Below are 27,784 nucleotides of genomic sequence, written 5' to 3' on the forward strand. Positions count from 1 at the left end.
AAGTCTGTTCATGCAAATGGACGAGAGGCGGAGCAACGCGAGCAGGATGTTTGGCAAATCCGTCTCTGCTGGTGGCAGTCGACAGTCGGAATGCTGCTCCTCTGTATCGTTCTCAAAAAAACAATTTGCATCATCCATGTGTGTGTGTATGTGTGTGTGTGTGTGTGTGTGTGTGTGTGTGTGTGTCACCATAGCCTTTTTCATGTATCCTCACAGATATAAATCCACCACAGGAGGACGCAGTCACCTCCTGTCGCAGGTTTTCGGTCAAAGATAAAAAGGTCACTTTCTGGTTGATAGGGTTTTTTGATTGGACAATCGAGCCAAAGTCTGGTTGTCATGCTGATGAGGAGTACAGTGCAGTGTGTGGCCTCTGGAGGGGGAAAGCAAATCCTTGGATCACCAGCTGATTACAGACCTGCCAACATATCCTTTAAAAGTTGGTAAAAAAAAACCAGAGCAAGTCTGTGAGAGATGCCACTCATGTCTCTTTTTTTTTTTTATCTCTCTCTTTGCGCTTCTGCCTTGGCCTTGAAAGCTTCCATTCCCTGAGAACAAATAAAAACAGCGCACTTATATATCTGACCACTGAGGGGCAATAGTGTGCCTCACAGAGGGGTTATATATGATGGGAGAGGCATTGAACTAAATCAAAACTATTCTGCATTTGGCATCATGCAGACAAAAAATGAAGACATATGAAGGAGATGAATGACAAAAAAAATAAATAAAGAAGAGAAAGGTGCTGGGAAACAATGAGAGGGGGAGAGAGGGAAGGATGTTGGACTGGATGAAAAAACGGCACTATGTGAAGACGGTCGTGCAAAATCTGACCAGAGGGAAGTGTGAAATGCTCACTCAGTTTGTTGTACTCTAGCTGTCGTCCTGCAAACAGGCTGGATCCTGTGTAGGATCAGGAGCTTCACTGAGCACCGGAGACACAGAGCGTCCATCAACAGAGCCCTTAACAAGACAGAGAGATGAAATTTTCCCCAAATGACACATTTGAGCTAAATACCAGCAGTTATAATCACCTTGAAATACCCAATTTTGCCTTATTATATATGAACTCATCAAAACGTAAATCATATTTGACCTTTCATGCTTAATTGACTCGACATTTAAAAAAAAATAAATAAAAAGCTGCTAAAATCAATCCTTCTTAGTCATATTAATCACGTGAAAATGTAATTAAAAGTGACAAATCTGAGAGCCGATCATCCATATGACAATAACAGATTACGGAGCTGTGTGTCAGCGACTGTCAGTCGTTAAAGGCAAATAAATCCATGAACGCGGTTGACGAGGGAGAGGTCAGCGTTGAGCAAACGTGTACCTCCTTGGTGTTGCTGGGATTGTCCTCTGGATCTGTAGGGGAGTGGTCTGTAGGGGGGTCACTGGCCTGGGACGGCGGGCAGTCAGAGGAGCAGCTTTGCTGGAGAGCTGGAGTGGACGCTGGTGAGGACATTCAGTACAGCAGTTATTGAAAAAGAACCACAAAAGGACATATTCTAGCATTGTGCTATTAACATGAAGACGTTAATTGAAGATGACATTTTACATTTTGTCAAATAAAACACAAACATTTTTTGTACGGTAACAGTATGGTTATAATTATGTAATAGAGACATAATATTATGGTGAAATATCTTACTTTCAATGCAGTTTCCAGCTTGGTAATAAGAATGGTAATACTAGCGTGGTTACAGGGACATATTGTCACAGTAATCCCATGCTATTTTCAAATTACAGTCCAGGTAATAGCTTGGTAATGAGAATTACTAAAGGTTACCATCAATGTTCCTTCACATGAAAAAGCTGAAATCCATCCTTTGTTATTGTTATTACCAAGCTGTTAGTCGGAGATTAGTCTAGTAAAAGATGGTATTATAACACCATAATATTACTTTTTTCCCCCAAGACATCATTATAATACTTAATATTAACATACACAACCATCTTGTCCTTTCACTCTCCCCCACCTCTCCTATGTCCCCCATTTTTCTTTTCACCCCAACTGGTCGAGGCAGATGGCTGCACATCTTTGAGTCTGGTTCTTCTTCTGTTAAAAAAAATTTTTTTTCTCTCCACTGATGCCTAGTGTTTGCTCATTTTGTGAATTGCTGTGTTTCTCTGCTCTCCATGATGGTGTCTATGTACAGTGCCTTGAGATGATGCATGTTGTGATTTGGCTCTATACAAATAAAATTGAATTGAATTAAATTGAATGATGCCTGGTGGAAAACATTAGGTGATCACACAAATCCTCCTGTGCAGAATGTGTGCAATACAAACACTCGAAAACCACAAATGTCAAACTGCTGTCAGAGGACAGAGTGGAGAGGACAGAGGATCACAGACATCATCAGGTAATCAGGTGAGTCCATTTTATACATCCAACTGCATTAGAGCAGCAGTTGGTGAATGAAAAGGTCATGGGATCACCAAAGTCATTATTATTCATCCTCTGGGGACCATGAACCATATTTTGTGTCAGTTTGTAGACTTAATCCAGTTTTTAAATCAAATCAATGCAAATATAGTTATTTTATGAACTTGACTTTTCAATTTATTCAATTCAGAAAAGTGAATGCAACAGCATTCGCACTTTGCAGAAGTTCCAGTTTAGCTGCCATCTGTTTCGTGTAGGCTGTGTATTAGGGTTGAGCAGATGAATGAAGAAGACTGCAAGACAACACATGCAAACAGTCCACATTACAACGAACAATAATCAGCCTCTTTTTAAAGCAAACATGTTACCGTTTGCCCTTTTCCGATCACAAAAAGTAACTTACGAGATTCAGTGGACGGTGATGTGGATGTGCCTGGGCTCAAGGTCATCCTCGAGAGATCGAGGTCACTGCAGCTCCCCTCTTCTTCCTGGGTTGTAGTAGATGAAGGTGACAGCAGCTGGCTGCAGGCCAGTGAGTCTGGTACACTCATGAGGCCTGGAGTCCCACACCTGCTCACCACCGCCGAGGTGATACCTGATCCCACACCTGCTGCTCCGGCTCCCGATGACGAGGGGCCCTCGCCCGCATCCGAGTCCATGCCGAGGCCCTCTTTGGCCAGGCTCAGCTGCCTCTGGAGCAGCGCGGGGTCGGCTGTGTGCTGGGGGCTGGTGATGGCCGAGGACGGCGCCGACAGGTCGCAGGCTTGGGGACACATGGTGGTAATGGGAACCAGGCCTTGGAGCATGGCAGCTGGGATGGCATGGCCCCCCACGCCCACAGTCTGGGCTGGCATATACGCCGCCATGGCCGCCCACTGTTGCTGAGTGGTGGGGAAAATGTTGGCCTGGCTCCAGATGAGCGGTTGACCACCAGGAAGGACCTGAGCCACCTGGAGGGGCCCCTGCACGGGGAAGGCCAGAGTCTGAGCCTGGGCAGGAAATGGCTGCTGTGCCCACTGGGCTGCCTGCACTGGGCCCATCGTCATATAACCTGGAGGTTAAAAAAGAGATGGAAAGGAACTTGTTCATAAGGGTGAATAAGTAAGGAAGTAAAATTATTATTATTCAGAAGTAGGTGGGACAAAAGTGTCACGAGAAGTACACTACCGTTCAAAAGTTTGGGGTCGCTTAGAAATTTCCTTATTTTTGAAGGAAAAGCACTTTTTTTTGAATGAATATAACATTAAATGAATCATAAATACACTCTATACATTGTTAATGTGGTAAACGACTATTCTAGCTGCAAACGTCTGGTTCTTAATGGAATATGTACATAGGTGTATAGAGACCCATTTGCAGCAACCATCTCTCCAGTGTTCTAATGGTACATTGTGTTTGCTAATCATGTTAGAAGGCTATTGGATGATTAGAAAACCCTTGTGCAATGATGTTAGCACAGCTGAAAACAGTTTTGCTGGTTTCTAATCTTGCCAATGTCTTGACTAAATTTTCTATTCATTTTGCAACTCTTTTGATGAATAAAAGTGTGAGTTTTAATGTAAAACACAAACAACGTGTATAGGTGACCCCAAACTTTTGAACAATAGTGTATAAAAAGACATTAACTTGATGAATAAAAAAAGAGCTCTAGTAGCTGCTGGCCTTTAATTGTCACTTCTATTCCATCTATTATTGTAGTAATATTTGCATCTTGCACCAAGTCGAGGAACATTATGGTTTGCTTATCTGTCCACACATACATCCTCTTACTCATTGTTTTCCACCATATCTTTTTTTCCAGTGCAGTGAAATGTGCAATCGGGGGGAACATCATCCTTTATTCACTAAATCGATGCAATTGACTTTTTTATTTCTACATCAACTTGTCCACCTCCGTCAACCGTACATATTTGATTGCAATATTAAAAAACCTTTGCAAATGTTCCATTAAGGATTGAAGCAGACGGATACAGAGCTATTTAATGCTTAATTTTTTTTCTAAGACTCCACTGGTGAATGTGGTGTGTGTGTGTGTGTGTGTGTGTGTGTGTGTGTGTGTGTGTGTGTGTGTGTGTGTGTGTGTGTGTGAGCCATTGTGAGCCCTCTCACTTACTTAAATTGCACTGCTCGTACTGAATAATGCAGCCAATTAACTACAAATGTAATGCATGCACTTCATTTTAGCTGAACAGAAACTCCCAAAGCTTATCATACATTTTGTGTTTTTTTTACATTGTTTTTCTGCAATCTAAAGAGCCATCCGATTTCCATTGATTCTACTTCCTGACCTGCAGCAAAAGAATGGCAAATAAAACAAAACCCAAGACCAAGAGCATCTGCAGTACATGCAGACTATGAAACTGTTTTTGTATTATTAAGGTAGCAGAGACTCTTTCCTTCTCTGAGTGTTTCAAGACAACAACTGAGGAGCGTGGCAGTAAATTTGCAGCCCACACTCACACCTTGAGTTGTCACAGTTGCCGGGTACGTACCTGATGGCACGGAGGTGGGGCTGAACGGCGCGTACATCTCAGCTGGATTGTGTTGTTGCTGGCGACTGCTCCTGCTTGGGTCCAGTGTGTTGGCAGGAGACGGAGGCATCTAGAAGGCAAAGCACACACACACACACACACACACACACACACACACACACACACACACACACACACACACACACACACACACACACACACACACACACACACACACAAAGGTCACCACTATCAAAGTCAGTGAAAAGTCACAGTGCTGCACATTTAATATGAAGAAAAGGTACAGCGACAAAACTAAATGGTTATCAAACCTTTAGTAAGACTTAAAGTTAAAGCATTAAGTTCATATTATAGCTTGTTAACCTTAGATTTTCTCAGTGTAGTTCAGATTTATTCAAAGTTCCAGTGAAATGTTCAATGGGCCCTTTGCACAGAAGACATTTCCACAGGTCACAACAGGAAATTCAAAGTTAAATCTGATTAATGATGTTCCATTTTGCCAATAAACACAGAGCGTGTTGCAGACGACTGGTTTGCGCAAGTCCACTTTGCATTAGCGTAAAAAAATTCCAACGTCCCCAAACTGGGAAGTTGCAAGTCAAAGGCAACATGTGGTTATTATGGTAATTTCACCCGCACTGTTGCAGGAAGCCGGCGAATCAGCATCTTTGTCACCAAGTAGAGAGGACAGAGCTGGGAAAATGCCAGTTTTTGGACATTGAGACAAAAACTCAAACAAATGTTATTTTAAATGTGTTTTATACTGTTCAAATTTCAAATTTAACAAGGACACAGGACATTTTCTGGCTCTTTTATGGTTAAAATAAGACTTACATTAGCCGAACCAAGCCGTCGCTGTTGTGACCGGCAAAATGGCTGCCACGCTAATTAAGGGCACATTGCGAATGAAATGCGACTGCACTATCTCCATCTCGTGTGTCAACTTTGCAAATTTGAAAACAGGGAGGTAGCACTCACCGAGGGAGGAGTGGACATGTCACCGAAAAGATCAAAGTGGTTAATATTCTGTGAGTTAGATGAAGGGATGAGAGAGAGAGAGAGAAAGGGGGGAGAAAGAGAAAGTCTAGTGATACATCACCACAATGAGATTTGCACAGTTAAAAAAAATTAACTTGTATTCATCTACAAATAGTGTACGGTGGTTGCAAGGGTGGGTAGGTGTGGGGAGTGAAATATAATCACAAAAGCAGTCTGTGCTGTGGATGGCAAGGAACAACTATCCCTTGTTGCATTATTAGAAAATTGATCTAAAATGAATCTTTCATGGTTTGCTATGATTGAGTGGGTAAAAAGGCTATTCAGGCCCATAAAGCAGGCTCTGATTAGATATTCTTATGTCTGCCAATCATGAGAGGCACCCTCGAGAGCCCGGGCTGCTTTATCATTCTGGTTCTAGTCTGTAAGCAGATTCATATAAAGAGGAGCGTGTTTATTTCATCAGATGCATGAACGTAGAAGCTCCTGGAACCATCCAACCGAGACAATGAGGCCACCTCGACCTATGGGCAGACGTGACCCCTACTCTGGTCCCCTCTGTGATCCATTCACGCTGCTTCAAAGAGAGGGGATGCAGCTATGAAAGAGACTATGGGATGGCTAAGTTGCATGAAATGTCTCTGGGGGCCATGCACAAGCAGACAATGGATCACAGTAAAAGCACAGAAGCAGACGGAACACACAGGATTTTGCATGCTACAAACAAACACACAGACACATAAGCGCATCATAGTCAACGCAGGAAAAAAAAAAGAAAAAGAAAAATCACAGCAATCAGTGTTGAACACAAACAGGATCTTTATGTCTTCCTCCAATAAGCTGGGACATAAAGAATCCCACAGTTTGTGCAACACTTCAGATCCATCGAGGGGCACCGCATGAGTCATAATTTGGAAAAAAGGTAAACACCCCCCTCCCTCCCTCCCCCCTGCAGGCAGTGACACACATCGAGGGAGTTCGAGGCGCTCAAAAAGCTCCAACTGAATGAACAGACAAGCAGTAACACTTGGGAGATATGGAAGCGCTGCTACTTATACTGGGATGGGCTGTTTGGGTGAGATAGCGAGGGGGCCAGGACAGTTTATCTGCTTGATATGCTGAGCAACAAACACACTGACAGTGCAGATATGCACTTTGCTAGGGCTGTTTATAAAAAAAAAAAAAAAAAAAAGTTGCATGGAAAAACCATCCATGGGTGAATATCTGCCAAAATAGGCTTGAATAAATGTTGTTCATAAGCGAGAGATGTACTGGTGAGGTAACGACATGATGGTTAAGAACTCATAAAACCCACCAAAGCGGGATGAGATATTTACAGTTCGATGATGGATGGAAATAAATAAAGAAAAAAGGAAAGAAAAAAATGCTTGTTTTGATCAAAACCAAAATCATAAAGTTACAGCTTAACACAGCGTGTTTGGTGGCCTTGGTTTTATGTAGCCATGACTTCACTGCATGCAGCTCAACCCCAACACCCGCCCCACCTACAAACCTCTCGTCCTTATCCTCTGTGGAAGACAGAGCAGCCTCCCTTTTAATTAGTCAAACGGGACCGGCAAACAAACTCGACCATCTGGCTACGACATGCATCCGACTCTGTGCAGAATTGGCTTTTGGATACGAAGCCCGCCTCTCTAATGTTCTGTGAAATTGCCGCCACGTCTGATCTCGGTCACACAATCGCTCGGTCTTATCTCTTCGAGCAGGCGTCGGCATGACCAATTTAGCTTTGTTTCATCATCATCATCATCATCACAGAAAAGCGGATGCGGGCACACGACCCCTGTCTGACTTGTCCTTGGCATTGGAATGTTCTCGAGTGTGTTGGTGGCAAACACTTAACCACTGAATTGAGTGGATTACAAATGGGACGATGTCGTAAGGGGCTTCAGGCACTTACTTCTGGAGGATCTTAAAGAGAGGTTTGCAAGCGGAAGAGTAAAGAAACAAGTAACAGAAAATAAAAATAAAACACCTACAGTCATGAAATGGCGTTTTGGGACATCATAGATCCCTTCCTTCTGCTGACTGGTTGGGACCTGCATTAGATTGGAGGTCGATTCAAATATAAGTAACAGAGCAACACAATTTCTCTTGGTTTTTCTTTTTCATCGGCAGGATATTTACAACAGGAACTGAAACATGTCCATTGGATATATATATAAAAAAAGCATCAATTTTGATTGAGTCCATTCTTTTTTTGATAAAGTTATCTTATGGTTCAGTGCGGTGGGGATTACGCAATTTTGTACAGCTGTGCTGCTAAATCAATCCTGCTTTTATCAATATTGAGCGAGTGTTAAACAAGCCTATTGTTGTTCTACAAAAGTACTTCAGCTCTCTCACATTTATCCAAACTATCTGTTGCCATTAGCCTCGCTGGTTGCCTTTCCCGTGTCTCCTCTGACTGGTTAGCTTTTTTTAGTTACGTTTTTTGCCCAAGTCTATTGATCTTGTTTCATTCTGAGATCAAATGGCATGGCAAAGTGATTAATCTCCCTCCCAGAAGCAGTCGGAAGAGGAGCAGGAGCAGGGAGGGAGGATTAAATCATATGACAGATCACCTGAGACCAAGCTGCTCCTTTAAATTGTCTAAATTGAAAAGGTCAAAGTTCTTGAATACATAAAAGGTGCCCTGGCAAATACAGTGAACAGACCCAGGCTACATAAGACTACTGCTACATAAGCTATACCAGTTTATTTTGGGCTCCTTTCAAATTTAAGATTTCTAAGATTATCATGAACTCAAATCCCATTTCCGTACTATTCAGCGACTGCAAAGCAATAACCATTAAATGTGTATAATTCAGTAACAACTTAATGTTTTTTTCCAGTGCTGGATTCAAATTGCCTTTAAATGCAAGATTGATCCACAGGCAATAACTGCATCTAATCCAATGATGGTTATCGTTAAACTGACATTAGCCTCTTGGGTACGATTTTTTTTTTTTAACCCCACACTAGAGCTGAAGCTGCTGCTGCACAGGCAACAAAAAAATAAGATTTTTTCCCTAATGAAGCTGGAGGAGACAGCTACAACAAACGAGAAACACAAGTTTGATCTGCGTCTGAATCCTCAAAAACAATCAGATCAAGACTTTTGTAACCTTTAAAGTGTGCTGTGAAGTTGTTTGTAATATTATCATCTATGACAGGGTATCAAGAGGGAGGAACAAAAGGGGCAATGCTTGTCTTTGTACCTGATAAACGCTCTCCTCTGACTGGGGGCCACGGAGGGGTTCGTGTCCAGCCTCAAACACTATGTACTACAGAACAGAAGTAGTGGGCAAGGTGAAGAGGTGCAGAGAATAATGAGGTGAACGGAAAGAGGGAGAGGGAGAGGAGTTGGCATATAAAAGGCGATGTAAAAGAGATACAACAAGGGATCGACGCACAATGAGAACGTATGAAAGCACAGGGGAGTGAGGGCGGCGTCAAACGAGGGAATTAAATGAGATCAGGAATCACAAAGGGTGCATGAAAGAGGAATGGGGTTGATGAAGAGAACAAGAAGAAACAGAGTGAGGTGGGGAGAGGAAAGAGCACAAGTATAATAGGTCAGGCAGTCTTTCAAAGGCAATATGGAGGTCTTGGCTAGAGGTTTCCCTCCAACATCAACCACGTGATGCTCCATCTCTTTGAGAGGAAAATAGACGCAGAGGTTATTGGCGTGAGATCCACGACTGAAAGTCCCCAAATCTATAATCATTATTTCCTCTTGGGTTAAAACCGTATCAATAAATGTCTAAAAATTAACGGAATTGTTTGGCATTTTGGGACATTATGCTTCTTAATAGTCTGCCTGAGAGTCAAACAAGAGGATTGTACGGCTGGCTAGCTTAGCATTAGCATAAAGACATGGCGTGAGGAAACGGCAAACCTAGGATCCTTCAACAGCACACGTGGTAAACTGTACGGAAGATCAGGGCGTGTGAAATGTGGCATTTTTATTTTACATGTGGCCCTAATCCTGTAAAACTGAATATTGGTTGTTTAATCCAAACAAAAATTGTAGATTTACAAGGGTTAGTGTGCTAGTCTGTTTATTGACGCTAAAGTCAATGATGAAGTCATGAGAGACCCTGTTCCCACCCAACAAAACAATTTCTAATGTTCAGTTTTTATGAAAACAAGCAATATTTAGTGTAATAGTTGGTGACATTGTGGATTTTGACACCTTAGATAAAATACGGTCCTAATGCTACGCTAAGCTAACTGGCTAACTAGGTCAGTGTCGTAAAGTCGCAGAACAATGAAAAATGGCCTCAAAAGTCTCTCCAGACATTTTCCAGAACTTCTGCTGCCAGTACCTTCGTCAGTTTTTCCGATAATATCAGTGAGGTCGAATGTCTGCTTGTATGGCAAACTGTCCAGCCTTGATTTTCTCGACATTTTCCAGCGTTCGTAAAACCAATCCTCTTATCTAACTCTCAGAGAGACAGTGATTAATCGCAACGTACAAAACAAGTCAAATGAAAATGATTTTAGAACTGTGGCCTCAGTCTGGAGTTTTGTCAACCAACATCAACATAAACTGAAAACTGCAAAATGGGATGACTTTATGTAAAAAAAACAACAACACACACTTCAAGCTACGGCAAAGAACAGAGGTGACCTGAGAGGTGGTTGGATGTACTGCTGAACATAGCATTCAGAGTAAGAGTTAGTGTTGTCTGTATTCAGTGTGAGCAAACACAGAGTCAAAAGAAAAACAAATTCATGTTCAGCCAATAAAGAGAGAGGGGTAACAACCAGTCCAGGATGGGGGCGTATATTTGAAGAAGAAATCAGAAACACTGACACAGATCAACTGAAAAAATATGGTTTTACAACACTGCACTGGCAAATGGGAGTTGAATGGTTGAACAAAACTGTCCACTAAGATGATCTAATGTGTATTACTGGAATGGTGGAGTATCATGAGTCATTAATTCAAGCAGATCAGTGACTGGAGAAGATCATTTGAATTCAGGATTATTTGCTTATTCTTTATCCGGAAGCTTTAAGAGTGGAGAAACAGCACCAGTGAAGCTGGAGAAGCATCGATGTCACAGCACTGATGTGTGCTCCTGCTCGGTGTGAGACCTACCTGGTAAACAGGATCGTCCACTTCGTCCTCCAGGATGGTCTGTGCGAGTTTTGGGACACAAGGCAGACAATGACACATTTTGTTTTTTTCATTAGACATTTAACAGACTCATTAGAGTGACGACTAAACTTCAGAGGAAGCTTGAAAGTGTTTAGTGTTACTTCAGTCGTGTGAATGCGTTGCTGACTAATGTGTGATCTCGAAAATAAAGAAAAAAACAAGGTGTCCTACCTGGTAAACCGCCTGCTCACACTGTTTGTCCTTCTGAGCTTTCTTTTCCAGTTCCTCGCGCTGTTTAATGTCATAGATGAGAGTGAAAAGGTCGCGCAGGTCAATGATGAGAGGCTCGGCCTGGATGGGAGAAGTGGATGAAGAGGAAGAAGAGAATAAAGAGAATGTTAAAAAAAAAAGAAAGAAAGCATAAACCAAGAAAGAAAGCAAAATACCCTTTATTACCAATGACAGAGTATTAGGGGCAAACTGATAAAAAACAAAAGTTTTATAAAGTCGCAATATTATGAGAATAAAGACGTAATTATTATTCAAGCAAACTCTCACATGAACAGCTGCAACCTGTGTCAAGATGCGACGCATGCTTTGGTTTGGGCTTCACAAATCAGGAAATGCTTCATCAGCATCACATTATCATCAGCAGACTTTGAAAAGAGTGTGAAATCATCTTGGCGGAAATCATCTCTTTTTGGGGAGGGCGAACTGTCGACTGCAAGGCTACATTGGCATTCTGTTGCTATTTTATCATAATCATTTCATAATAATCTCACAATATTAAGATTTTTCTTAAGTCTTTTTTAATATTACGTCTTCATTCTCAATATATATTTAAATGTTCCTCTTCAAAATGATTAATTAGGGCCCTAATACTCTATTCTATACTATTTTGTAATCAATCAGGTTTTATATACAGCACTTTTCATGTGATTTCAGCTTACAGAATCCAGAGAATGACCTTAATGTGTATTCATTTTGTGTGTTCGTCATTTTATTTCATATGGCACAGCACACCCATCCATGTGGAGGATAAAGCTGTAGAAGATGGATGGATGGATATTTTTCTTTAAAATAGTGTTAATATATCGTCTCGATCTTGCGAGCCCAATTCGTATGTCTCATCATGTGAGCGTAGCCAATTGTGTCGTCACAATCCTCAGGACTAATGAGCAATAATCCCACAATAACCTTTCAGCATAATGTAAAAGAAGTGATCCCAGTAAGAAGTAAGAACCAGGCGCCTGCACCTCCTTTGGGCTTCATCTGCTGCAGCTTTAATTCCTGTGCTATTTACTAGCCAACATTTAGGAATCTGTAATGGCTCAAATCTGCACGTACAGTCTACAGCTTTGTGACTTTATTTGCTTTGGGTTAAAGAATAATGAATATGAGATACTCACCGACTGTGAAGTCTTGATGGCCACAAACCTGTGATGGCCTTCCTTCCCACATACATAACCAAAAGCCCGGTGATCCCGGGTGTCCTTGGCGATGTAACTGATCTCATGGACTGAGTGGTGATGCAGGAGGACCTGGATGACACAAACACACGGAAAGAGTTCACACAAAGGAATGACCACGGGCCAGGATTTTAATCTTAAAGATGCAAGAAACGCTTCATTTACAAATTGGCCTTTTGATATAAAGAATCACTGTGCGGTGTGGAAAACTAGGTCAGACCCACTCCATCTTTGCATATTGTTAAAGCTGAACGCAACCAACCAACACAGAGTGAGTCTCTGCCAGAGAGAGGGGAGGGATTCAAGGATGTTTACTTTACAGATCATATGCCAACTATAAAAGTGATTAAGAATAATCATTTTTTAAAAATCCAATAACATGAGGCTTTTTGTTTGATTGAATATCTGATGTTTTCTCATATCCAGCTCCAATTTGAGCAGACGCCATGATTGTTTGATTGTTCATCAATATGTGCCATGTTAATAAGCAAAAAGACAAAACTCAGCCCTGAAATATCAGGCATTAAATGCACCAGAAAAGCTCACAAAAAATAACTGCACACACACACACATACACAGATTAATTAGGCTGTCACTCAACTCACCTACCTGCTGCTCTCTTGTTAACACAGATGAGCTTCGGGCACTGGGGAGGAGCTTTTATTGGAGTATTAGCTGGTACTGCGTTGCTAGTAAGGGCTCAGATTAATGTAAAATACAAACCTAATATGACAGCTCGACTTGATCCGGCAGAGAATCCTGTTAGCTTTACATAAAGTATTTCCATCTAAATGCTTGCTGACTCCGCTGCACTGGAGTGATCCCCATTTCCACCATAATCACTCAAGAGGGATATTAAGTGTGGAGTGTTATTTGCTGCCAGTAATCAGTAAATAAAATGAAGAGCATTAGGGGGCATGATTCCCCAAACAACAAATGAGCTTGTCAAAACGGGGCGAGCTGGTTGGTGGCGGCAGCAGCCGTAATGCTCATTTCCATTACAGGCGAAAGAGGCGCGCACGCCACTATCACCACCAGTCAAACTGAAAAGAGATGTTGTCAAAGATGAGTGCTTTTAGGGAATAAATGGTGGTGGGGTGGAGGTCGGCAACGTGGGACAAACGCTGTTGCGTAATTATCAGTTTAGCAATAATGACAGCTGAGGTGGAGCCGCAGTGTAATTAGCATTAGCGGCAATGATCATTAAGGGGTGGAACTGAGTGCTAATTATCGGTTTGCGCTGATGAGCAGAGTGGGCCTATCTAGCCAACACTACGCCCCGGGACAGGCGAGTGCCGAGCCCCTCGATCATCCGGTAATGGAACACCAGGTCTCCAAGTCTGCCAGGGGGATGAGAGCCAGGGTGGAGACAGACACGGCCCTTCTCATAACATCAGCATCATTAGCAGACAGACGGGGCCTGAGCGATCTTAAGCCGCTCCTGCAGCATAGAACTCATCTTTCTAGGGTATGGAGCATGTTAAACCCTTTTACCTGCAGATGAATGCTGTCACTTTATGTTGTCATGCACAAAAGAGCAAATTGTCATATGGAAGGAATGACATCGGTAATTTTTGCATCAATATTTTCGAAAAACAGATTTTTGAAAATGCAGTGATGACAATAATATATTTTATTTGAACACAAGTGTTTGAATAATCTCTTTGTGTTGTTGTTACTCAAGTCTTGAGGCCACTTTTTGAAGGTCATTTTGCACTCTTGTCTTGGTCGTAGAGGATAAGGAAAATAAATCCAGATCAGCCAAGACCCCAATGGATTTATTTGTACAAATCATTGCTTGATTTGATTTTCAAATGCAGCCACTATTGTAAGTCGTGAGAATTGGCTGAAGCATGCAGTGCACTGCAATTATTTTATAAATAGCAGTGATCCGGCTGATTATGGTAGAATATGAATGAATGCAGCACGACCAATATTACATTTTTATGGCGGATGCCAATTCTAATGTCAGGGACCAATACATTCTGATATTGTTATGTTTGGTTTTGACTTTGTCTCCCCTAATTCTTGGTCTTGGTCATGACTCGCTGTCAGTTTGCAACACTGCCTCTATCTTGTCAATCACGCCAGCCAGGCTTACACAACGACAGCTTTTGTGAACCCGAACTGCGCATGTGTGCATGTGTCTGCCCTGTGGACGTTCCTATACGTGTCTAAAGTGGCCTCACCAGTGCAGCTCCACCACCGCGCGCTTACCCACCGACATGTTACTCACCCCTGATCTCTCACAGTAAATCTTGATTCCGCCGAAAGAGACCGTCAAAAAGACTCTCTGCTTGTGCTCCCCCTTGGAACGTGCCGAGGATGCCATTCCCTGCAGCAGATTAAAAGAAATGACATAAGGGGGATGAAAGGATATGAGCTCCACGCGTCAAAGACGGTGTGAGCCCTCTTCCTCCTCAGGTGAACAGTGCAAGATAGGGGCAAGAGTGGGGAGGATGTGACGGGCAGATCTGGGAGGACGATTGTGTGTGAGGGTGATAGGAGAGTTACATAAGGTGTGATAGGACACAATGTTCTTTTGATGTGCCTTTTCTTGAAGATTCCTGCTTCTCGCAGGAATTCACACATCACCTTGTGCAGCAAGTCTTGTTATTATTTCCCAAGCACCTATTTTCTGTTCCTTTTTTTTTCTTTTTTGAAGTAGCTCTCAGTGCGACACGCGCACAAGTGCTCGCTAACAACAAATAAGAGGTGAGATTTACTGACAGAATGGATCGTTGACCAGCTCGCTCACATTAATGCTGACGGAACTCAGTCTTTGAAGTATGTTTTTTATACCGCCCATGATTCTCAGCAGAAGCCTGTTTTAGTTATGCTCGAGTCTAATAATGAACATCCCTGCATGTTAATGCGACTACTGAGTCTGACACATCTATCACGGAACAAAGGCGGCAGGAGAAGAGATGAGAGGGAAAAACAGAGGAGATAAGAGGATAGGAAAGACCAGCCTGCTGTGCTGACTATTTCTGACAGAACTGCACACATACTGTACATCAGCTGACCTCCTCTTCTGATATTCAAAACCATGGCCATTCCAAGTTTTTTTTGTTATTTTTCTGCAGGGGGATAGTGAGGAGAAAATATTCATCTTTGAGTGCATATGAGAAAGTGAGGGGATTAAGGGATGCATGGGTATAAAGAGGGGAAGAGTAAAGAGGATAAAGAGCAGAAGAAGCAACAGGGAGGAGATGAAGTAAGTGAGAAAGAGGCGGGCGGCAGCACAGTCGATGGATGTTGTCAATCAGCAATCGGCTTCTCCATTTGGTGGATTAGGCAACAAGGCAGCAAGAGGCAGCTCAATAGAGACCGCGTCCCCTCTTCTATCCCCTGTCCAGATAATAGCGGGTCTGTATCGACTGATCCATTGACTGTTACTGGCTGGTGGCGAGTGACTACCGGTGTCATGTGGAGGGCATTGCTGAGATGTCAGAACAAGAAGCAGTGAAAAAAAAAAGGTTGTTTCACTGGACATATCACAATGGGGATGGCTGATGAGAGGCTTTGCCTCCTGGCTATACAGCCTCCCACACATTAAGGCTTCGGCAAAATCTGTGAGAATATACTTAAAGAGCCACACATGCAGCAGGCCTCCTCTTTGGGAGGGGGATTTATCCTTTTACCAACACACTTAAAGATCCCATATTATATGTCTGTGACATGCTTTGGTCAAAATACCATAAGGATGAAGCACCATACCAGTTAAATCACGCTACCAAAACCTTACATTAATACTAAACTCAGTTTACTGGGAGCTAACAGGAGCTAACAGCAGTTAGCATTTGGAAACGTGATTATTTGCAGGTTCTAGCAGGCACAATGCCGTCATATACAACACATATCCACTATACAGATAAATGCTCTGATGTTGGAAGACTTTGCAGACTTCAGGTTATCTGATACTGTTGCCCTCGCCAGCACTCTCACATGTTTTACGGGCAAAGCGGAGCTCCGCGAGACAACAATTCCAGGAATTTAGCGCATTGTGACGTCCCAATGAGCGCAGAAGTCAACATCGCATTTTTTTATCTCCTGTACTTAGACTGAGGAGGACCACAAAAACATGAGTGAGTCATATTTTTTCACACTTTGGCGACTGGTAGGGCCTCCAGAGTCCCAAATTTAAGGATTAAAATGATTAAAAAGTTGATTTTGCATAATATGGGACCTTTAAATGCTGCTTATTAAAAAAAAATAAAAAAATTCAGCAACCAGAATGAAGAACAGAACTACTTTGTCTTACTTACTTCAAAAGTCTCTGAATAATACATCTAAGGTTTCTTTACAATTGACCCTCCCCCGACATGTGCTTGTCTAATCATAGTGGAACAGCTGTAACCAGCCACGGCAGCTCCTTTGACTTCCTGAGTCACTCACCAGATGACCACAGACAGACAGAATGGTGATAGATGACCTGAGGCGATCTCTCCATTTCTGAAATGCTACATCAATATTGACACATGTTTTTACTGTGTTATTATCGGACGTGCTTTCTGTGTTAGCTGCTAACTGATTAATGACCTTTTCACCAAAGGGCAATGTATGCACATCTGTATGGTAGAACAGCCAATAGGAATGGGCCTCTGTCTAAACTGAACTCTGTGATTGGTCAAAATGTCTTGTTAACCCTTTAACACCTAAGCCTCAAAATGTCTGTCTGGAGTTTATTTTTGCTTATTTTAAACCATAAATAGGGCCAGAAAACATTCTGTAAGTGTTTATGCCCATTTCTCAAGAATAACGTTCAATATCTGGCAGTTATTTATAATTCACTGCATGTTAAATTTGAAATTTAAACAGTATAAAACATTTAAAATAATATATTTGTCTGAGTCTTTGTCTCAATGTCAAAAAAGCGGGCCAAAAAAATAGAAACTATGCTCAGGTGTTTTCCAGCTCTCTCCTCTCTCTTCCTGCAACAGTGCGAGTGAAATTACCATCACATGTTGGCTTTGAAGTGCAATTTCTCAGCTTTCAGAAACTGTTAGAATGTTTCCAATAGCACAAACTGCCGCGTAACTACGTTACGTGCACTTGCACAAACGTGTCGTCTGCGATACACTCGGTGCTAACGGGTAAAGGGCCAGACTTCTCCAAGACTATAAATAGAGACCAGAAGAGCCACAAAAGTCTAGTTCTTTCTCACAGCAACTGATTTACAATATGATGAAACATTATTGTGGTATTACTGCTCAACAACGGAAATATATCCTGCCAAACCTGGACTTTAACACTTCAACTCACCTCTGTCTTTTTCCCCCTAGCTTTGGTACTTACTGAAGGACCGAATTTTTGACCTAATTTACTCGCAGCATTCACTAAAATACAATCTGGGTCACATTATCACAGTTTGCATATGTGCAGCGAGCATGGACCTGGTTGTAAAAATAGACTTTGACTGACATAAAGAGGTAGACAACAGGCAGACAAATTAGAGGTGATAAGCTCAAAATTGAACATTGTCTGCTTTGAGAAATATACAGTGCTTCCCTAGGTGTTTGCCTCCGAGTGGTATGAATAAATGCAAAGGAGCTTTGAGCAAGACTAAAAATACAGCAGCCTATAGGAAGAGGGAAATAAAGCGATGGTGATATAAAACCAACCCTACAGTAGCTTTCTACATGACGAAGAGCCACAGCATAATAAGGCTAGACTTTTATTTGTTCCATCTGGTCACTTCTGTACTGAGATCCAGTGATTCATATAAAGTAAGACAGGTCCCATGACTCATTCAACAGACAATACAGTCATGACCTAGCATGCCTTTTCAAAATCTGTCTGAGATAAATGAAGAGGCTCAATGATGTCACACACCCACACACACACACACACACACACACACACACACACACACACACACACACACACACACACACACACACACACACACACACACACACACACACACGTCTGCACCTTCAGCTTCATCATGGAGTCCTGGCACAGCTTGTCCCCGCGCGCTGCTGTCACCTCATCAATCCCGATCAGCTTGGCCTTGTACCGCACGCCATCTCCACGGAAACGCTTAATAAGCCCCGCCTCACTGCGGTCCTGACCTGCCGTGTGGGAGAAAGGGAAATAGCGGGAATGAGCGGCTGGAAAATGAAGAGTGTTATTACAGTGAAACAAGGACGTGTGAGAGAAACGTAAAAAAACTTGAGTGTGTGTCTACAAGGGCATAAATGTGAAAGAATAAAAGCAAATTACCAGCAGCAAGCACCGATAAACAGAAAACTAAAAATGTTATTTGACAATTTGGATTAAGCCAGTGGACTTAATGAGAAAACAACTTAGGCCAATTCCAATTACTATCTTAACCCTCAAGCTCAACCCTTAATCTTAACTGGCCCTCAAAACCAAGTGTTGAGGGTTATTTTGTCACTTGGAAATGGGACACCCCTTAAATGCAGATACGTCTTCAGACTGTAGGGGGCAGAAAAACGCGAAAGCTGCGTCTAGTCTGTCAACTCCAAAAAAGAAGAAGAAGAAGAACACATTTACATCACGATTATTTATTACGATCCGTTTGTCAGTCAAGTTATTAGGTTGTCAGTTAGTTATAACATGATACTCATACAAATACCACAACCACGGACATATTCAGCTGACAGTTACCACACACCACGGCTTATTGAAAAGTAAACGATAGCAAGCTATCGCTTGTCAGCACCGGCCGGCTATTGACAAAAGATCGTAAAATAAAAATAAATGTTAGGCAACAATGACGTAAGTAATCCATAATATGGGCCTAAACTAAGATAATACAATGGTTTTCATAATTTTTATATCTCTATTAACAAAGAAAATACTTAAATTGTAGCGTACTCGTTTCGCTGCTTTCGGCGCCATCTTTCTTATGTGAAAACACGCAATGCATTCTGGGTAGCCCTTGTTCCTAAGGGTGGTCTCGGAAAATCAGAATCTGAGAGAATCGGGTTAGCACTTGCACTAGCGGGAGTGCACATTTTTGAGATTGAGGGTTAAGATTGAGGGTTAAGCAAGGAATTGGAATTCACCCTTATTGTACGGTGTGGTGAGGCATTCACACAAAAAACTGGGGTGGAAGGTTTGGCTAGGGTAGGTGGGCTGCTTGGGTGCACAGTCCCGTGTTTCACCCATGTCCACCCACCGTCCCCATGGGTGCTATTGATGGTGACAAACCACCTTGAATGGTTGCCATTGAGAGGAATCATCTCGGTCCAGCGCTCACCCACAATATACGAGCGCTCACTCCCCCCCGGTGATGGATGTTGGGTGGTGGCAGGGTGGTGATGTGAAATTGGGGAGTGGTTGCAAGTGTGTGACTGGACGGCCTTGGGCATTATACTTTTTATTCCCACACTTTTTTTTTTTTCACTCCCGTTCCGGCTGTTGATTATTCTGTCCGTGCGCCTGTTCAGTTGCCTTGACACCAACCTTGACACTGACACTTTCATTTTTGTCCCCGCGCCGTGCGCCGCTGTCCTGTTTATGAGGCTGCTGCGAGGCTTCGACTGACGTCTCACGCGGTTACAATCCGTGAACCGTTTGCTCATAATCTGTGCAAGGCTCCTCAGCTCCGACGCTGCATTTGCACGAGGAGATAGCAGGATTTCAAATCAAGGTCACCAGCACCTTGGAGAATTTCACAGTTTTCAGGCCCCTTGGCCACTCATTTCTAGGTCACGAGCCTGTGCTCTACATCGTGTAGTGGTACATTTAAGTGGCTGGCTAAGCTTTAAATTAACAGGGACTGTTAACATGCACTCAACGATACCATATTACACCAAAATGAACGCTTTTCACCCCAAAAACACAGCACAACACTAACACAAATTCAATGTCTCTTTTGCTTTATGTAATCCAAAACAAAATACTAAAAAAAGAACGAAATCAAGACAAGAGTAAATTGGGAAGCTTGTGCAAGCGGAGAAAAAATGTCTTAGTTCTAAATGTGTGTCTTTGCTATGCACACCCTCTCACTAATTCATGAGGGTAGGGTTCTCTAAAAGTGGGGGGAGGGTTTTGATGATGCTGAAGTCATTAAAGTCGCCAAAGCAAGTGGCTGTCAAATCTGGGTCTGATTCAGAGGGAAAATGAAATCTCTTACATTACAGCCATGTCGTACCTCTACACGTTAAGCCTGGCACGCACACAGCAGCCATGTGGGGAAATGAACATTCCCACTTTAACGAGGGGACTTGTTGAAAAAGTGTGAACATTGCTTTGACGTATGTTCTTGATTGCAGCCGCGCTGCTGCTTAAACGCCGCATGTTCCATGCAGAAGAACACAAACTCCTGTGATATCTATTGCTGCACTCCTTACAAGCCATTGCTCACACAGCGACTGCAGTCTATTCATAAAGTATTATGCATTCCATCCTAGTTTTACTGACTCACACACTCTGTAATGTAATGTAAAATGCATACTGCTCCACTTGCATTTTCAGCCTGATCCATCCAGCTCCCTCATATGAGCTTTAAACAGATGTTCTGTGCCATTTGTTTTTTTTTACATACAGCACGCCATTTGCCCCTAATAACACTTCAGGAGAGATTTAGAGGTTTATGCACAGATATTCAAAAAGTAGGCCTTGCATACCGAATGAGAGCCTTGACACAGCGGCATAAATCGCGCACTACGTGCTCTGGGTTCAGATCAAGGCAAGCAAGTGTGCTGTATAAAACTAAAGAGCTGCGGGGTATGCAGTTTCCTGTTGTATACTGTAAGAAAGGAGAATAGAGAGGTGTGTGTGTGTGTGTGTGTGTAGGGGAATGACGCATTCATCTGTCTTTCTGGATTTAAATCTGCGCAAGGTTGAACGGCCCAAGGCATGGGACGATGATTTTAAAGGTTTTATGTCACAATTATTCTGACCAAGATAATTGCATTTTACGATATTATTGCGGGTGACTGAAAAAACGTTAGTCCTCTTGCCTTTGCAGCAAGAAGACTCCGGTTTGCGACCAGATGGAACAAGTGGCTTTCTGCCTGGAGTTTGCATGTTTTTCATGTGTGTGGGGGGGGTTTTCTCCAGGTACTCCAGTTTCCTTATTGATGTTTTTCTTCATTCGTGATTAACCATTAAAGGTCCCATATTATGCAAAATCAACTTTTTAATGGAATTGTTGTCTCGCAGAGCTCCACTTTGTCTGTAAAACACGCGAGAGTGCTGGCGAGGCAGCATCTGAAAACCAGAAATCCGCAAAGTCCGCAAAAAGTTATATTCTTGGCTCCACAGTGCAGCACAGAGTCCTACACAAACTTCCAGCCTCAGAGGATTTATCTGTCCAGAGACATGTTATATATGATGGCAATGTGCCTGCTAGAGCCTGCAAATGATCACTTTTCCAAATGTTAACTGCTGTTAGCTCCCAGTAGCCTCTGTGGCTGATGTCATTTCCTGTCCCTTAAGATTCGTTTTACTTTCTTTTTCTTTTCTTTTTTTTAAAAGAGGCACAACTAAATCGAGCGTTCTGAACAGGGCTGTTTTGTCAGGGTGATTGAACTGCTGTGGTGCTTCATCGTTAAGGTATTTTGACCAAAGCATGTCACAGACATGTTCATTGGGACACCAGGGAACTAGGTTAACTTGGAGAAATAGGGTATAATATGGGCCCTTTAAACACGGATGAAGAAAAATAAATAATAAAACAGAAAGATGTCAAATCAAACTTGTTCTGAAGCCTTAAGATTTGAAATTTGACAGTTTTTGGACCTGGTAATATGTTGATGCCACACTGGTGTCCACTCATCTGTGCCATACTGTGTCATCTTGTTTCCCTTTAAATGGCACCATAATTAGATCTGAAACTAGCGACTCCTGGGGAAAATGTTTGCTAATGAGATTTTCCACAGAGTTCCATTCAAACAATTTTTGCAACCAGCAGAGTTACCTCCTGTTGGCTAATGCTACTTCCACTCATACCAGAATACTATGTCCCTTTTTGTATAGTTACATCTCTCTCCTGCCAACTCTTTTCATTTCCTTTTGTCCTGTTAAAACAATAGCAAAATAATATAACACAAAATAGAAAGCCTTTCATTTTTGAGGTGGAAATGAACAGCAAGGATGTCACAAGGTTTCAAATCAAACACTACAATCTCCCACCAACTCACAAAGGCCTTACACCTGCATGGAGTGTGCAATTACTGTTAGTGTTCCTCCATACTGTTTCAGGGCTCGTCTCTCTGATCACAGCGTTGCATCCTCCTCCTTGACACACTAGAATGGGGACAGTGTGGGGACAGATGGCAACAGATGGAGAGTCAGAAGTGCCCCTCCAGATATGAGGACTTGGCAGCAAGAAACTTTTTGTTGGGGGGATCTGGGCACGGAGGCTGCTTAACCTTTGAACCCTCCTGAGTGTGTATCCGTGTCTGCCTGTCTCTCTCCATCAGTGTTGCAGTCTGTCTGTCAGTGTGACGCATGGCATTCATTTAGCAGCAATGAGGGAGTACAGTGATGCTTTCAGAGCCACACATGCTCTTAAACGCAGCATAGACAAGCACAGTTCATGTCCATGCACAGATACGTCGAGATAAGGTTGTATCTTGACTATGCTCGTATTCAAGGACATTGAATGCAGTGTGTCCAACTCTGCTACGCTAGGTGGCAACATGTTAGTATCAAGGGCTTCCTGGTAGAGCGCCATTCTTTGTCTTTATACCATGCATTAAGTTGTAAATATTTATAAGCTGATGTCTGCTGCTCAGTCCAAAAATGCGTGGTATCCCAATCCCATAGGAAAGCCACTTCCCTCAACGAGGGAAATTTACGGTTGAGGGCACCCCAAACCAAGTGGACATTTTAAGGGGGAGAAATGGGACGAGGCCTTATTGTTGTCCTATTTTTGGGCCCTCATAGGAAAAAGGTTGCTGGTTTGCATCCCAGGCCTTTCTCCGTGGAGTTTGCATGTTCTCCCTGTGTGTGTGTTTAATTGGAGACTCTAAAATGTCCATAGGTGTGAGTGAATGCTTTTCCGTCCCTATATGACAGCCCAGTGATAGATTGGCCACGGTGTATTCTGCCTTTTGCCCTATGTCAGCTGGGATTGGCACCAGCAATCCCCCGCGACCCTCATGTGGAGGATAAAGCGGTAGACGATGGATGTCTGCTTCTGTGTACCAGCTTCTTCTATTTTTTTTTTCCAAATCAAAGCCTGTGGTGGGAACTGTGGAGCATGCACAGAGCGCCAGCTGGAGTCTAACTGAACATATACACAGAGTGGTAATTCACCATCCAATCACATTATCTGGGTGGATTAGTCCAACTTTGAGAACTCTGATTTAGTACACTTTACAATTGGACAAACATGTTTAGTCAGACAAACACAGTGGATGATTTTATGCATCTCTGAAGAGGACATTCGACATCATCTGCAATGCAAACTCCAGGCATGTCGTTCCAGTGCAGGAGAATGATGCGTTTAAGCAGTTGCAAAGAGAATGGGTGTCTGAAGGAGGGAAATCTGTTGCCGCCATCTGTCTTCCTCGTGTGCATGAAACACTTTTCATAATACACGTACATAAGCATGTGCTCCCTCCCATCCAGACTCAACAGATCAAAACCTCTCTATGCAGCTTTGGAACTGAACACAATTCTATGGTTTTGGTTTTAATGACCAGTCATTAAAGCTGTTACACAGTTAATGAGAGACGTTGCACACATTATCAATGCAGTGGACGCTCCATTGGTTCACTGCAGGCCAGGGTTGCATGCAGGTATGAATGTGTGCTGGGTGGTGATGGAGGAGATCGTTGTCCAGTATAGAAGAACCACTATGTTATCATCATCACAATGACAGTGTATGAGTATAAGGAAACAGTTGGAATAAGCAAACCAACAAATGATTCAGTCAAATTGTATTTGAACAGGGTAAAAATGGTCAGTGTTTTCCCCAATGCCGTTCATTCATTTTAAGAGTGGAGCGGTGATTGAATCTCTCTGTTTGCAGTGTATCTGTCCTTCTGCTCCCCCTCTCTCAATGTCTTGCTGTCCTCTATTCCGTGTTTCTCTTTTAGAGACGAATCATTCTGTGTGTGTGTGTGCAAGGATTATTGTGGAAGAGCAACAGTTGCTATGGAGATGGAGTAAAGTCACAAATGTAAAGCAACCGATTCAATGGTAGAGGGAAGCTTTGCACATTAGAATCTGAGTCAGCGTTTCATTAGGTGACCTTTGATATTTCCATGTGAAATCTCTATAAATATCAATGGAACCCAGTATACCCTTTTACAGTATTATTCATTTTTAATGTTTTTTTTTCTTGCATTAATCAATGATTAACTATATATTTATTGGTCATGTGGTGCAATTTAACCATCAAAGACCACAACAGAGAAATGATTAATAGATGAATAACACAAAACGGTACATTTTCTCAGCTAGACATAACATGAATTATACAGTAGTTTATTTATTATATTATTATTTATTTCAACTTCGACTTTTTTGACGGTCAGTTTTGAGGCTGCCAGTGTGAGCTTGGCTTGAGGTTTTGTGAAGTAGATAGTCTGAGCCAAAATGAAAGAAAATATGTTTTCAAATAATCTCATGCTTGTTTTATTTAAAGACTTGCAAACAGGCCATTTAAAAATGTCACTTGTAAAAGACCACACGCCAAGCAAGATGGCACCAGTCTTCAGTCATCAGTTTGCACTAAAGTTACAATGCTAGTTACAATGTTTGAGTGAATAGATAAGTAATATAATTATTGGCCTTAAGAGCAAGAGGCCATTGTTTGTTTCTAATGACCATAATCATCCTTGCGCCCGTTATAGTTGAAATAGGGCTGAAACAATTACTCAATTACTAAATTAATAGTTAACTATTTTGGTTCCTCTTCTTAAATGTTCTGGTTTCTTTGCTCGGACAGTAGGTTTTTTGGACATTTGAGAACGTCGTCATTTCCAGGTTTGAAAAATACTTGAGTAATCGAGAAAATTATTGACAGTTTAATCGATTATGAAAATGATGATGAAGATAATAAAAACCTTTGTAAATATCAAATTTACAGAGGAAAGATGGGATAAGAAAAAAACATTTTCTTATCCCTAGCTTAAATTAGAGTTTTGATTTTTTTTTACTCTTGCCTTTTTATTTTATTTGTTAAATTGAATCTTTAATTAGTAGGATGTATGCTTTGAAAAATAAATAAAGCTATTTAATGTATAGAAACAAAATATAGGGAGTGAACAGATTTGAAAGACGTATGTCTTGAGCAGGTGGGGTTGGCCTTGAGTCTGAGTGTTGCTGACAGAATAGAGAAACCACTTAAATCTCATACATAGATTATAGATGGTCAGGTGGTTTGTTGACATGAAGGAAAATAGAGAATAATAGCAGCCTTATCCTTTAATTCACATCAATTTCTTCTGCTGCTTCCCCCACACACACATACATGAATATGAAGAGAAGTTTGTCTTAGGCATCCACCTGATACTTGAGGGCGTCCTTCACCTGGATCCAATCTGCACACAAACACCGCCGACTGTGCTGCTTGCATGCATTTCTGTTGCCCCATTTCCATTTAAATGGATCTAAGTAGCATCATTGCTGATTGTGACAGCGGTCTCTGCTGCACATGTGATTAACATGGCAAAGTCAGGGGCTGATAGCCTGTGCTGATACCCCCTCAGATGAGCTGCATAGCCACGTGCGTAATAGCCCCTTTACTCGACCTCCCCCCCTCCTCCACTTAACTCAAATCGATGAGCCCTCCTCCAGCCCAGCCATTTATCTGAGCAAGCCGACAGAGCCAGTGAAAATAGCCACAGAGGACCTGGCCTCGTGAAGTGGTTTTATTCATGGATGGAGAAATGAAGGAAGAGGAAGGGCAAAGAAGAAAGTGCAGTCTTCTTACACACTTGCGTCCGCTCTCCCTGTGATTTTCACTCCATCTGCCTCACGCTCTTGCCTCTTCTTTTTCCACTCTCGACCAATTCAGTCCTATTTTAATCTCCCGGTGAACGTTCTGAAAATGACTTGTCCTATTGCGTCTATTATGCTGTTCATCAAAGCAACAGGGTGTGAATTACCCTGTCCGTGACACCAGAATCATGGCAATGCCAAACCCCGGGGCGACGTAGAATAGCTGTTACTACAACTGCATCCCTGGAATGAGACGGGGGAGTCTCTCAGTGAGTTTGTCTGCTCAAGCTTTTCTCCAAGTTAGTCCAGCAGTATTTATTTCAATCCAGACATGGCTTAAAGTTATGTTTACTGACTGCCAGACATGGGGAAGCTGCCACGTCAACACTGGATGTCGTTTTAAGCATTTCTAACTAACACATAGGTATATACTGTACATAACATTCAAGCCTCATAGTTAACATACATACATCTAAGCTTCAGAAATATTGCAAAGACAATCAGGTCAGGTTACATCCATTCACATTAAAAATGCATACATGTGCCCCAATTATGTCTATTGCCTGACATTTTAGAGGCCCCCAAAAAACGGAGAAGTTTAAACTGCGGCTTGCTCTATTTTTGTTAGAAAAGTGGGGCTGTGTTTCAGCATCGGCGGGCAAAAGAGGAAAGCTTTGGAAATAACGGCTGCCTTTACATACATGTTAAAAGTCTGATTTTAGTCCCACTAAAAACAAGCTAGTCTTAGTCAGACTAACATACCTGGATAATGCGATTCATAGTCCGATCACTTCTACATGTATACATTTAGTCGGACTGGAGTTGGACTTGCTGTTCCACGCCAAAATTTCCCTCCCCGGTCTTTGACCCGGAAGTAGAAGGAGACGTATTAACTGCAGTCCTGTTGCCAGAAACATACAGTGGTGTCTTTCTTAGTACAACACAGCAACCACAAGAGCCATGCTCCATCTGATTTGTATAACAATGTGCTGAAGGTACGAAACATACGTCACCACAGCACTATCCATCTCGACGTTCGCTGTTTGGTTTTCTGTGACGTAAAGGTCAATAGGAAACTGCTTCAATATGCACTAGCTTATAGAGAATACAGCGCCACCTATGTTCACGGCCAATAAATTGATTTTCTCCTCCACATATACTGGGGACTCTGAAAGTTGTCCGATTGCCTGTCTTAGTCAGACTACGGCCTTAGCTTAATTAAACTGTGCATCTAAATGTAAAAGCTTTACTGTTACCTGCATTTGATACCTGAATGTTCATGTTGAAATGTGTTAAAACTCCTGTCTGGGTGCAGATCTTTTTTTTTCATTTCAAAATAACGTAGTAGTGTGGACATAGCCTAAGTAGAGTGTCACGTACCTTTGATCCTCCTGGCCTCCCTTCGCTGGCTGGTTTTGACACCCGGCTGGAGCTCGGCCTCTGCTGACAT

General features: G+C 42.3%; 1 protein-coding gene across 1 annotated transcript; it reads right to left on the reverse strand.

The window, feature by feature from the left end:
* Positions 1 to 873: 873 nt before the first annotated feature.
* dab1b (DAB adaptor protein 1b) lies at positions 874 to 27,784 on the reverse strand (the record flags this gene model as incomplete). Its single annotated transcript, XM_083888966.1, has 13 exons — positions 874 to 963; positions 1,337 to 1,455; positions 2,796 to 3,443; positions 4,885 to 4,993; positions 5,863 to 5,910; positions 7,881 to 7,940; positions 9,102 to 9,167; positions 10,991 to 11,029; positions 11,222 to 11,341; positions 12,400 to 12,531; positions 14,696 to 14,794; positions 18,397 to 18,536; positions 27,715 to 27,784. The coding sequence occupies 13 exons, from the start codon at positions 27,782 to 27,784 to the stop codon at positions 874 to 876; spliced, it is 1,740 nt and encodes a 579-aa protein (XP_083745092.1).

Source organism: Microchirus variegatus, assembly GCF_963457635.1.
Source record: "Microchirus variegatus genome assembly, chromosome: 5".
Lineage (NCBI taxonomy): Eukaryota > Metazoa > Chordata > Actinopteri > Pleuronectiformes > Soleidae > Microchirus > Microchirus variegatus.